Raw genomic sequence first — 12,285 nt, 5'->3', positions numbered from 1 at the left:
TCCTGCCTCTTTCTTATATCTCTGTCATAAGTGTTTGATAACCACATTTGAGTGATCATTGCAAAAAATGTGTGTATATAGGCCGATGTATGTCAATCAGAATTTTTTACTTTCTGTATTTGCATCAGCCCAAAACATTGGTCAGGCTCTGGTTTCAAGTCTAAAAGCTAAGCAAAGCTAACTGACTGCTGGCTGGAACCACATATTTTACACATTCGACATACACACAACAGTGTATCAATCTAGAGTATCAACATCTTCATCTAGCTCTCATCAAGAAATGTATTCCTCAAAATGTCAACAGCTACTCACCAATTTACGTCACACAAATTACTGTCCAGTCCAGAATGCCTTCTGGCAAAAAGCTTGTGTGTTCACATATTAATAGTTCACTCCCTGACTGACTGACTTAGCAGCTCTGCAGCAAGAGCTGTGGTGATTCAGCATGTTACAGGCTGTTAATCATCATCATTCACTGTTTTTATGTGAATAATTTATTACTTTTCAATTTAGTTTTCATGTTTTCTGAGTCTCATGGAACATAACCTGACCCAGCGTACACAAGGACAAGGGAGGCGCTCATGTAACCATCACAGGGCTAACACAGACAGACTGACCATCTTTCTCACTCATGTTTATGGCTATGGGCATTATCCAGAAACTAGGCCAAATAAACTCATGGCAACCACAGAATAGCAGAAAGGACCAGGAATCAAACCTGAAACCTTCTCGCTATAGTGTTGACAGCTCTTACCACTAGAGCACCTCGCAGTCAATAACAGTAATCTTGTTTAAGGCAACAGCGTGGCTCTGTGGCTTAGCAAGAAGCACTGGCAACCCTTCTTGCAAGAAGAAGGGTGCTTGTGATGTGGATTCAATGAATCACCATGGGGGGTGTGATTGTGGATGTGTTTGCGGGCCTGCAACAGACTGGCAACCTATCCAGGATTTGGATGGTTGGATGAAACAGGGTGTTGGTGTAAAGCTCAGTAAACAAATGGATCAAATGCACAAAAATATTGAGATGTAGCTTCATGGAGTGCCAAAATCTGCCAGTTTCACTTGGCCAATTTCGCCTCTTCAGTTTGTGAAGACGTAACACATCATCGCTTCAGATATAGAACCTAAAATCTAGTTTTATGTATTAGTTACTAATACAACCCTACTTTCTCATTTGTTCGCTAATGAAAACCTATATTCTGCCGTCCTCATTACGGCACTTAACTGAACATGAGGTTATTTCAAAGGATGTTTCTTCAGGTCAGGGACATGATACACATCATGGAAATAATACTGTGTTAATGAGGGGGTGTATCATTTGAATATAAAAGCATCTTATAATATCAGATTCCAGATTTCAGAGTTATAAAACCATTGTGGAAACTTTGATGCCTGAATGTAAATTGGACTCTTACAAAGGAGAAAGAACAAGAGAAAACTCTGTGATGTTTCTTTCTGTCTGCTTAGCAACAGCATCAGTAATGAGATCAACTCCTCCAAAGCCAGTTCATACTGTGAGTCAGTGGCCTGATTTCCCACTTGCATCAACATGAGTCCAGTTGCCATATTGAATCCAAATGCATAATAGTGTAGTAGTAGTAGTGTAGATGTTTTAGATCTGTGATTAAAATTAGTTTTGTCCAAAGTAAATTAGATTACCCTCCCTTCTATTACCAATTACCAAGGATTACCAATCAGTTCAGCTCTGTCCAACACTTCCACAGCTGGTGCACTTCCGGTGTTTTAATTATGGCTTATGGTTTATTTTCTTGATTAACTGATTTGTGATTTGGTCTATAAAATGTCAGAAAATGCTGAAAAATGTGGATCAGTGTTTCCAAAAGCTCAAGATGACGTCTTCAGTTAGCTTGTTTTGTTCACAACCCAAAGATATTCAGTTTGCTGTCATAGAGGAGTAAAGAAACGATAAAATATTCATATTTAACAAGCTGCAATCAGAGAATATAGACTTTTTCTTTTTTTAATTACTCAAACTATGATGATAAATTTATCATCAAAATTGCTGGTGATTCATTTAATAATAGATTGATCTATTAATTGTTGCAGCTGTACTTTATATTTGTGTGTAATTTTCAATACAGTACTGTTCCAGTTTGATACCTCATATTACTACACTTTCTCCACTGTATCATATAAGACTCCAATTATTCACTTGGAGTAAATTACTGGAATTAATATATGAATTAGGGCTGGGCGGGCCCTAAAATAATATTATTTATATTTATATGATATAATGTTATTATTAATTTATTATAAGTCTTTTATAAGATTATAAGTCTTCTCCAGAAAAAACATCTACAGTATTACAATATTTCTGAACAAATACCTCAATATCTATATTGCAGCAATACTGTAGAGATGACTGTTCGTACTTTCACAAAATATAAACACGATGAGATATTTGGTAAGCAATCAGTGATGTGGATATAATGATTAAGATGGTAAAGGCAAGTAGAACAAGTAGAACATCATGCTCCTGTCTTTGCTGTCTCCTTTTATTGTCGGCCTGATTTTCTCTCCACATTTGCCCTGCCCATTTTCAGTTCAGTTTTTGTCAAGTTGTCTGTTCTGTTAACCTGTCCCTGTCCCTCAACATCCATGTTGTCATCTCGACCAGCAGTGGTGTTCACTGCCCTCCATTACAGGTAACAGCTGTTGGCCTCCTTTCCCTGGCCCTGACTTCTTACTAGGGTTCTCCATCCCAGTACAAATAGATAGAAATACTCTCTCCCCCTATCATACACACACAGACACAGACACACTCACATAGATTTAGAGTTAGCGAGGGAATTGACTGAGACCTGAGGGCCCAGCGCTGATGTGTGGGAGGCATATGGCGGAGTGGTCTAATGGAGAGCTTTTACAGTGTATTATAACCAAAGGGACCAGAGGAACACAGACAGGCTCACATGGGCGGGGCGGGTTAGTGTAACTATTGTATTCTGGTCCGTCCTTTGGGTGCAGGCACGCAGAGGCACAGTACAGACGGTGAAGACTCACTGAGGTGTTCAGGTAAATGGCAACGTAAGTTGAGCAACATTCCTCTCAATTCATGATACATTTGCCTGCAGCCAACTACAAAACTGTGTGTAGAAATTGCTGAATTTACCAAGTATGCTTTGTTTCTGACACGGTTGGACCTCCCTGAGACAATTTTAAGACAACTGCATCCCCAAAACACCAGGTCCTCCAAAAAATATTGATAGTAAACATGAAAAGAGTTAACATAAATGGATTTTGTATCTCCTATTACTATTCTTTGTCTTACTTACTGACAATTGTGCTTCAAGTATTAGAACAACAGATCTAATAATTTGGGTGTTTTGGAGGGATGTAAACAGGAAGTATAATGCTGCCATAGGCTCCTTCAGTTGGCTGTGGACTAAAACTTCCATCATGTTATGTTAGGGTATATTTGTTTACATCTAGAAAACTGACACTATTAAAAGTATGCCAAATTAGCTATTAGCCGTTCTAATTTGCAATGTACCCAAGGGTGTACATACAGCTGTCACTGGATTACTTTGATACTGAAGACAACGTAACAAATTGTGATGATTCTCAGGCAAGTTCTGGAGTCACTTAGAGCGTCCTTTTCGGAGCATTTATGGACGTTTACTCGCAATGGACATCTGAAAAAGTGATATCCTGGAAAATGAAGGTCACACTGAATCTGTATTATGTCTGTATGTTCAGATTTTACTGAGTTATGACTCAGGGAAGTAGTACGAATTCTGTCGTAAATCAGGCTCTACTGTAGGTTTTTTTTACCCTGCTACCGAGTCCGTTTTTGTAATGTGTGGCTTCACTGTGTCTCTCAAGTGATAATGTAGTTGGTTACGCAGGGTTTTGAAGCATAAGCTCTTTTAACTGCTTCTGAATTAATTAACTAGATCGTTTTAACTACAGGATCATGGAATGTGCAATGTAAAAACACCCACAAGTTTGCTCTCTTAACCATGTAGCTTGGTGTAGAGAACAAAACGAATAGACGAGTTGTGTAAAAATAGAGATGACCAGTGTGATGGCTACGCCGCTTAATGTGGCTTCCAGGGTCTGTTGAGTATAATGGATGCCATGTCCTTGCCCCATGTATTCAGCAGTTACAGTTTAAAAGTAGCCTTTACCCTTGCCTCTATATGCTGCTGTCACAGCTGCTGATGCAACTGCTGACTGTTTTGGGAAATGGTCCAAATCAGCTTCCAAACCACAGCAACTAGCTATATATGTTAGAATTAATTTTGAAAATGTGTTCATTAATGCAACGAGTTTACATTGCAAACAGTGCAAAACTATCAAAGACACAATGCAAAACACATACAGTTAAATTGTGTGCTTTGCACATGCGTTTCCATTATAAAAGTGAATCCAAGCATGTAAATCCGACATATCTGCATCACATCATGACCCACCTGCAATGCAACGATGCAATACAAAGAGCTTCTCCTGTCTGAATCTGTTGCAGAACAATGCGCTGAATGCATAGGTGCACTCCGGCTGAAAAGCTGATGGTTGGCTTAAGCCAACGAGTTTCTTGACTGCTTGGGTTGTCTAAGTTAATTACAGACAGTCTGATTAGCTCACCAGTCTGTGCTTTTCTCCACCTCAGTTACAATTTGGTGAAGGTCCTGGGACTTCCGTTGCCCTCTGAGTCATCTGCCTGACTGCTGTCGCGTAAACAATGCAGAGCACGCTTCCACAGGGGATGCAGCGGTGTGTGTGTATGTATTGTGTTTCTCTGAGCATTCTTAGTCTGCCACAGAAAATGACCTTTGGCATGATCCGTACAACACAGCTCCAAAGCCCACAGTGCAGCTGCTGAAAATCCACTGTGTCTGTGCTGTGATGTCTGCAACCACCTCAATGAATCATGCAGTTCACAAATACGCTGGAAAACACTCAACACACCACAGAACAACTGTAGTCACTTTACAAAGCCTCAGCTGCCCCTGGTGCTAGAACAGGGCGGGATGTGTGACACTGAGTGGGAATGTCAGGAACAGAGAACGTGTTTGCTGAGCTGTCCCAAACTCTACTATTCAGCCTGAAATATTTACCACTGAGGCTTAGATTGTAGAGCTGTGAAGGGAGGAAAGTGCATCACGTTGGGCCAAGGGGAGGTTAGACAGAGAGTCAAATATCAGAGCCACAAAGGTTTCCCCTCTGTGACGAGAGAGGCAATCACAGAGATAAATCACAAGTCCAAGCCCAAAGAAACAGGAAATAGAAACAGATATGATCAAGACGTACCTCCAGAAGCTTCACTTACTATTATATGACAACAATAGGATAAAGGTAAGATCATTTGTCAAGGCCTCAACAACCTTACATTTGAAAAATTACCTAGTCTTTGCAAGAAGTTTAACTCCCTCAAGTGTGAACAATTTGATAACAGGTTCATGTTTCTTACCTCCACAAACAGGAAACAGGGGACGATGGAGCTGCTGCTCTTTACACCCGGCTTCTCCTCCAATGCCATCCCTCTCTCTGTTCCTGTGGACGTCCCTCTGTCCGGCTCTCTGTCTATTTACCTGAAGGAAAGAGGGTAAGTCGGGTTAGTCCACTTTTCAACCTGAGGTCACGTCCAGAGTGTGAGATTAAGTGGAATCCAATCAGGAGAAACGAGCCTTGGATAGGTCTGAGGATTTCCTTCCCGACACAGCTGCTTATTTTATTCAGGGCATTGTTTGTGTGATGCCATTTTTATTGTTTATTTAAATGATACATCCATGAATATTTAAAACATGCACAAAAACTGAACTCATTTCTTTGCACTGGGGGCTATGTGCATTCAGCAGCTGACTGTTGCAGTCACTGAAATGCATTTACTCATTTTGATCATGTTTTGAAGCTGCCCCCCAGGTGTAAGAACAAAGAACTTTCAATAAATTCTGCCAATTGTTTCACAATCTACATCTCTGTGTTTGGCATTTTATTTAATGATAACAGTGCCAGGTGCAATCATCTACTAACCATAATAATGAAACATTGTTTGATCTGAAATCTATGTACATATGGAAATGATTACAATATATTACAATTTATATTTCACAAGTTAAATAAATAGTGAACTAAAGGCTAAATCTATTCCGTTGTCCTTGCAAAATAAGTGGCACTTCTGACTGCATAAATAAGACAAGAGCACAACTCAATGTTTTTCAAAAAGAACAAAATTCTGACTGAAATGTGTCATATTTTCTAAAGAGGTAATGCTTGTTTAGCCACCACTATCGGTCACATGACCATCACCTTACAGTCAAAAATAGCCTATCAAGCAAACCTGCAGGAAGAGTGCTAAGCTTTAAAGCTACTTTTACATAGGGACCATACCATGTTATTATAACATCAGGTGATGCATATGGTCCTGAGAGGACTTTTTCCAAGCGCCACAACCTCTGTAAAATGTCTGGTTTCACAACTAGATTTTGATCCATTCTGTCTGATTACATTTTGAAAGTCTAGAAAAGCTGCCCAATCAAAATATTTCCTTTCAATTCACGTTAGCAGAGGGCTAAACCACAGGATCCATACCTACAATGTGGAGGCTATGCAGAATCATCAGGCAATTTTATACGTTGAACTTTTTTGGTTACATGCCCCACTGGACAACTTTCACAGGAATGAATTAAGCCCCGCCTCCAACGCTGTAGCCAGTTATCATTATACATCCACACTACCAAGCTAAGTGACTTATCAAGCTGGCCGGCTCAGTCACTAACCAAAAAAAAAAAAAATACAGTTTATTTAAAAGATGTATGGTATATCCTACAAAGGACTCCTGATTTAATGACTGACCACATTCCATTTCTGCTTTGTGGAGCAGTTTAGACTCCAGCATATGAAACTGGATGGCTAGTACGCATGATATGATAGTATGAAGTTTTTGTATGGATTTAGAGGCTTTAGAGGTTCTGGTAGGTGGACAGAGCCAGCTTGCTGTTTCCACTTGTCTCCAGTCTTTGCTAAGCTAGGCTAGCGGGCTGCTGGCTGTAGCTTCATATTTCATGCACAGACGTGCAAGTGGAATCGATCCTCACATCTCATTCTCAATCAGAAATGTGTAAGTGTATTTCCCAAAAGGTCAAACTGTTCCTTTAAGCTACAACTTATGTTACTCAGCAAGAGACAACTATGCCTCACTGTATTTCCACTATAAAGTGGAAGAAAAACAAGAAGACAGGAGTAAACAAGCACACATTAAACACACAGACAAAGGACAAGGGCTTCAACATTGTATTAAGTAGGACAAAAGGGAAGAACTGCCAGCAGTTTGTACAGTGTGATCCCTGTTGTCACACTTTGCAAACAGTCTCAAAAGTGAGTGGGAGTGCTCGGTTAGATCTGGCCTTCAGATTTCCATCCATACCACCACTGAACTTAGAACACAAACTCTCCTTGGCATGGATCTTGAACCATCTGACAGATTTTGAACTTACATACAATATATAGAAACAGGGGCGAGGAGGGAAGAGGAGGGAAGAGGAGAGGTAGAAAAAAAGGACTTTTTTTGTTTCAAAGAAGTTGTCAGGTTGACCTCCATTCTGCCGGTGAGTGGTGTGTCATGTGCTCGAGAGCTTTCTTCCTCCTAATTCCTTCTACACTGGTGGAAAGAATAGGCCTGAGGGATGAATAAGGCATGAAGCCAAGCTCTTAGCAGCCCGCAGAACAACGCAATGTGCAAACCAAGACTGCTTTTAGAGAGGGTTGGTTGGACTGTGTGTATGCGTATGCATGGTGTGTGTGTGTGTGTGTGTGAGATGTCCAAAAAAAAAAAAAAAGAGGTAGCTGTCAGGGTGAACAAGCAGAAGCCCCAGGTAACGGAAACCAACAGTGAGGGAAAGAGAAACAGAGAGACAGAGGGAGGAATCTTTCCTGTTTCTTCGCCACCAGAGGCTGATGGGAAGAGTAACTTTGTGTTTGATTCCCTCAGTGGGAGGCAGCACAAAAGAGACTCCCTCCCACAGTTTGGGCCACCGGCTGAGAAAGTACACGCATTCAGCTGTGAGTTGGTGGTGGCAGATCTCCTGAAGATGAAACTGTTTTTCTGGGAAAAACCACCCGGGTGGCCCGGAGTGAGGTGGAGGAGCTTTTGATGATTACGATAATGATAAGTGGGACACCAAGCCAGGGATGAATTCACCTAAAGAATGGGAATAATAAAGCTTGTTACACTCCCAATTGGTGTATGCAGATTTCTTAGTTGTCCCACGCACATTTGGTGTGAGTGAGTTTTTCTCAGAAGCCTTTTCTGAGTGCTGACTTGGGTGACAAGTTTGCAGCTTGTTGTAATGGAAAATCTGGCCACTGCTTTGTATAAAGGACATGGAAAGTTTTAATGTCCATGTACTGTTTGAGGGGCATTAAAACCAGTGTTGAGAGAGTTACTTGAGGAATGTAACTATTTAGATATTACTAATTAAAAGTAATTACACTGTAATGTTTTGGCTCACTCTTTTCAGTAAAACAGCTCTAATAACCTAGCTCAGCTAAAGAGTCAGATATTACTCTAAGGAGTTGGGAGAGAGCGAATACTCAGCTAAGAACGAGTGAATACCGGACGTACATTCACCAGGTGGTTGGAAACAATACTCCAAATGAATGCTAATGTTGCTCTGTCAATAGTGGATATGTAAATGAGCAAATATTTGCTAACAAGTTCCCCACATCAACATAAAAGACGATAAAACGTCCAGTGTTGTGTTCAAAACCTGTCTCCGCTGCCCCCAAGTGGCCAGAAACATCTGTTATTTGGGGGTTAAAGAATAAGTTCACCCCAAAATGAAAATTCTGTCATTCTCTACTCACACTCATGCCAATGGACAGTCTGGTGAAGTTTCGTAGTCTGCAAAACATTTTTGGAGCCTTACAGCAAAAAGTGGTGCAGCACTTTCCTAAACAACTGGAGTAGCAGAAAACTACAAAAAAAAAATATATATATATAGAGATAACAAAACCATAAAATAAAATAGCTCAATACAACCTGTTCAGCATAATCCAAGTCATGGAAATCCCAGAGATCCCACATTATTGGGATTACTTACTTATTTACACCCATGATGCATAGTCAAGCTTGAGCACCCATTTCAGACAGGGTGCGCGCTAATACTTAGCAGCTACAGTGAAGATTTCAGTTTAAAAAGGATGTAATAACTTCTTTTCAAATAAATTTAGAAGCTTAGAGCTTCTGGGGACTTGCATTATGCCAGAGGAGCTGTATGGAGCACTTTTATGATTAACAAGTCCCAATCTTTTCCAGTTGTTTAGAATAATGATGCAACGCTATTTGGCTGTAAGGCACCAGAAACGTTTTGTGGACTACAAAAATTGACTCGACCTTCGATCAGTATGGGAGTGAATAGATAATGACTGAACTGTTATTTTTGGGTGACCTTATCCTTGAACAGATAAAAATAAAAAAATAGACTTACATTGTGGTGTAACAAGCTAGTCTGCAATTCAAAGGTATTTACTCATCATGAATAGCTACCTTAACGTTAGCCACAGTGACTCCATGCAGCACCTAAGTGGTCCTGTTAGGGGTTTACATACCTACCAACTCTGAACTAAACCAAGGTAACTACTAAATGTAGGCTTACTGATAGCAAAATGAGGCCAAACCCAATACCTTGAACCCTGCGCTAAGCTAGCAAGTCCCAGTCCAATCTGTCCTCTTAGCACAGAGAGACACTGATATCAACTGATATCAGTGAAAAGTAATCACATTACTGTAATGTTAAAAAGTAACACTGGTTAAAATGCACTTAATGTTGAAAGAGGAGGGACTCCAGCTGTATACTGATCTGATCAGTGGGGCCAAGTGAAAAGGAGCCTAATCTGATAGTCCATCAATCAATCAGAGAAAACCAATCCAACCTGTCCACACAGACAGAGATGGGTAGATAGACAGATGGGGGGGACAAAGAAGGACAAAGACATGAGCCAAGGACACAATTACACAGAGACACTCTCACAATCACAATAAAAACATCAGGGAACTGAAATCAAAATGGTGGAGATGAGAGAAGCAAAGCGGGCTGCAGAGGGGAAAGTTGAATTAGCACCGTCACACACTCACACGCACGCATTGCACACGCTGATGCACACACACACGTCATGGAGAGCAGGACATTTGAATTTCCTGCTGCTCTGAGGACTCCAGTCAGAGGGTAGAGACCCAGGCAGCCATATGTCCTTTCTCCTGCCTCTGCAGTCCACCACCCTGCCCCAGGACATACAGTACACACGCCTGTGCATGTGAGCACACACACACACACAAACACCCACACCCACACACAAGGGCTAATTGGACAAAGCAATTTGGATAATGACTGATTATATGGTTATTTCTGCATTGCCATACAATGCTCTTGCAGAGTTTAACGTCACATCTTCTTTTATGCATAAATCCACATTCGTGCAGCAGAAACATGAGAGAAGGTGCAGCAGCAATGCAGCGTTAAAATGCCAACTGTCAGCCAGACATTCTACTGTTTCAGTTTCAGAGATAACTCTGTCATAACCTGGATAGTTAAGACTGCAGAACATTTTTTTCAGTGTGGCTCACTGATGGAAATACTCTCCTTTTTTTTACCATTTACCTGCAGCCCAGAGCTGTCACTGTCGATTTGAGCAAAGCATCGCAATCCTCAGCCCTCATGTTGCTTTGGATTTTTTTTTTTGTTTCATGTGTGTGTGTCTCCCATTTTTGGCCCTTCCATTGTCACAAAAATTAATTTCACCTCAGACCCCGCGCTGTATCAGACTCACACATGTATATTCTAGATGCAATGCAGAAAGCCATACTTCTTGTGCACACGCAGGCTACAACCACAAACAATACACCTTTCCTGACACCTGAGTTGAGTAACACACAATCAACAAACATCCCACTCCTCTGCCTATAAGGCATCCCCTCCCTACTATTAATAGAGCAAAGTCAAGGAGGAGAGTAGAATCGTAATAGGATTTACCCAGTGCTGGATAATTAGAGCTTCTGTTTGGGGAATACCACCGCAAAACACAGAATACCACAGAGAGACACTCCCCCCAAACACAACACACACACACACACACACGCCCACAGACACGCTCAAAGACCCTGGGAAGAAGCAGATAACAAGAGATCTACTTAAAGCACAGAAAATGCAAAACAGTGACTTCCCCAACATCACTGCTCTGCATGGGCTCCTCAGGCAGACCGGCTGTTCAAATCACATGGAGGAGAGGAGAGAAAAGCTGCCGTCCATCCATCCATTCATCCATCCCTCCCTCCCTCCTTACCTCTGATACCTCGTCGCCAAAGCTGACGGTTGCCGTGGCACCAGATTCCTATGCGGTGGCCATGCCAGATCAATGATGGTAAAGTGGTGTGAAAATCTCCCTCCACCCAGCTGTCTGTCTCTCCTCTTCTTCTCTTCCCTCTACTCTCTCCTTCTCCACGGTGAAGCGTGAGAGACGGCAGCGGCAGCAGCAGCAGCAGCAGCGTCTGTGTCTCCAAATCTTCCACACATGCACACACTCACACACACACTCACCCTCCTTTTAATTAGCTTGTTCCAACAACCAGTGATGACTAATAAATTAAGTGGCTGAAATTACCTCCTGTGCAGTGTAGGGTCCAATGAGGAGACACGGAGGGAGATGGAGAGAGGGCAAGAACATGTGTGTGTGAGGGAGTAAGAGTGTGTGTGAGGGAGACGGTGATCGAGAGAGAGAGAGAGAGAGAGAGAGAGAGGGAGAGAGGGAGGGCATGCATTATGTGTGTCAGCTCATTTGTATTCAAAGCTTGTTTTCCCTCTCCATCCCTCCCCTTCTCTCTCCTCTGTCCATCTCTCCCCTTATCTCCCTCCCTCCATCCATCCATTCCTCCCTCATCTCTCCCCCTTTTTCCCTCCCTTCCCCTTTTCCTCGCCTTCTCTTCGTGAATGGAAGTAGAGGACGTGAACCTGACCTATACATTACAGGAAAGAAGGATGGATGCTGCACACTACAACAGAAAAAGAAAGCTGCATATGTGCATGTGTGTGTGTGTGTGTTTACAGCTCAGCACACTCTGGATGTGGGTTAATGATACATGGCTATTGATCTAGCGCTCCTGGAGAACATGTAACATCACAGGTCAGAGCTAGTAACAGAGGAAAAGAGGTCGGCCAGACTGTCTGGACAGTAGTGCGTGTGTGTGCTTGTTGTGCACATGTGCCTATGTCAGTGTTAAAGGTGAATGAGAGTGTGAAGTAATGCAGGAAAAAGATAAGCTGGTCATGA

General features: G+C 41.8%; 1 protein-coding gene across 3 annotated transcripts in view; it reads right to left on the bottom strand.

The window, feature by feature from the left end:
- Nucleotides 1-11,816, bottom strand: part of plppr2a (phospholipid phosphatase related 2a) — a 57,721-nt gene extending 45,905 nt beyond the window's left edge. For all 3 annotated transcript variants that reach the window (XM_073494335.1, XM_073494333.1, XM_073494334.1), the window contains exons 1-2: nucleotides 11,302-11,816; nucleotides 5,432-5,552 (exon numbers count right to left, since the gene is read on the bottom strand). In XM_073494335.1, coding sequence (XP_073350436.1) covers nucleotides 5,432-5,500 — 69 coding nt within the window. In that variant the 5' untranslated portion in view covers nucleotides 5,501-5,552; nucleotides 11,302-11,816. The remainder of the gene's footprint in view (nucleotides 1-5,431; nucleotides 5,553-11,301) is intronic.
- Nucleotides 11,817-12,285: the final 469 nt, after the last annotated feature.

Source organism: Pagrus major, chromosome 23 (assembly GCF_040436345.1).
Source record: "Pagrus major chromosome 23, Pma_NU_1.0".
Classification (NCBI taxonomy): domain Eukaryota; kingdom Metazoa; phylum Chordata; class Actinopteri; order Spariformes; family Sparidae; genus Pagrus; species Pagrus major.
Note: the sequence above shows the minus strand (reverse complement) of the source record. Positions and strands in the feature narration are given on the sequence as shown.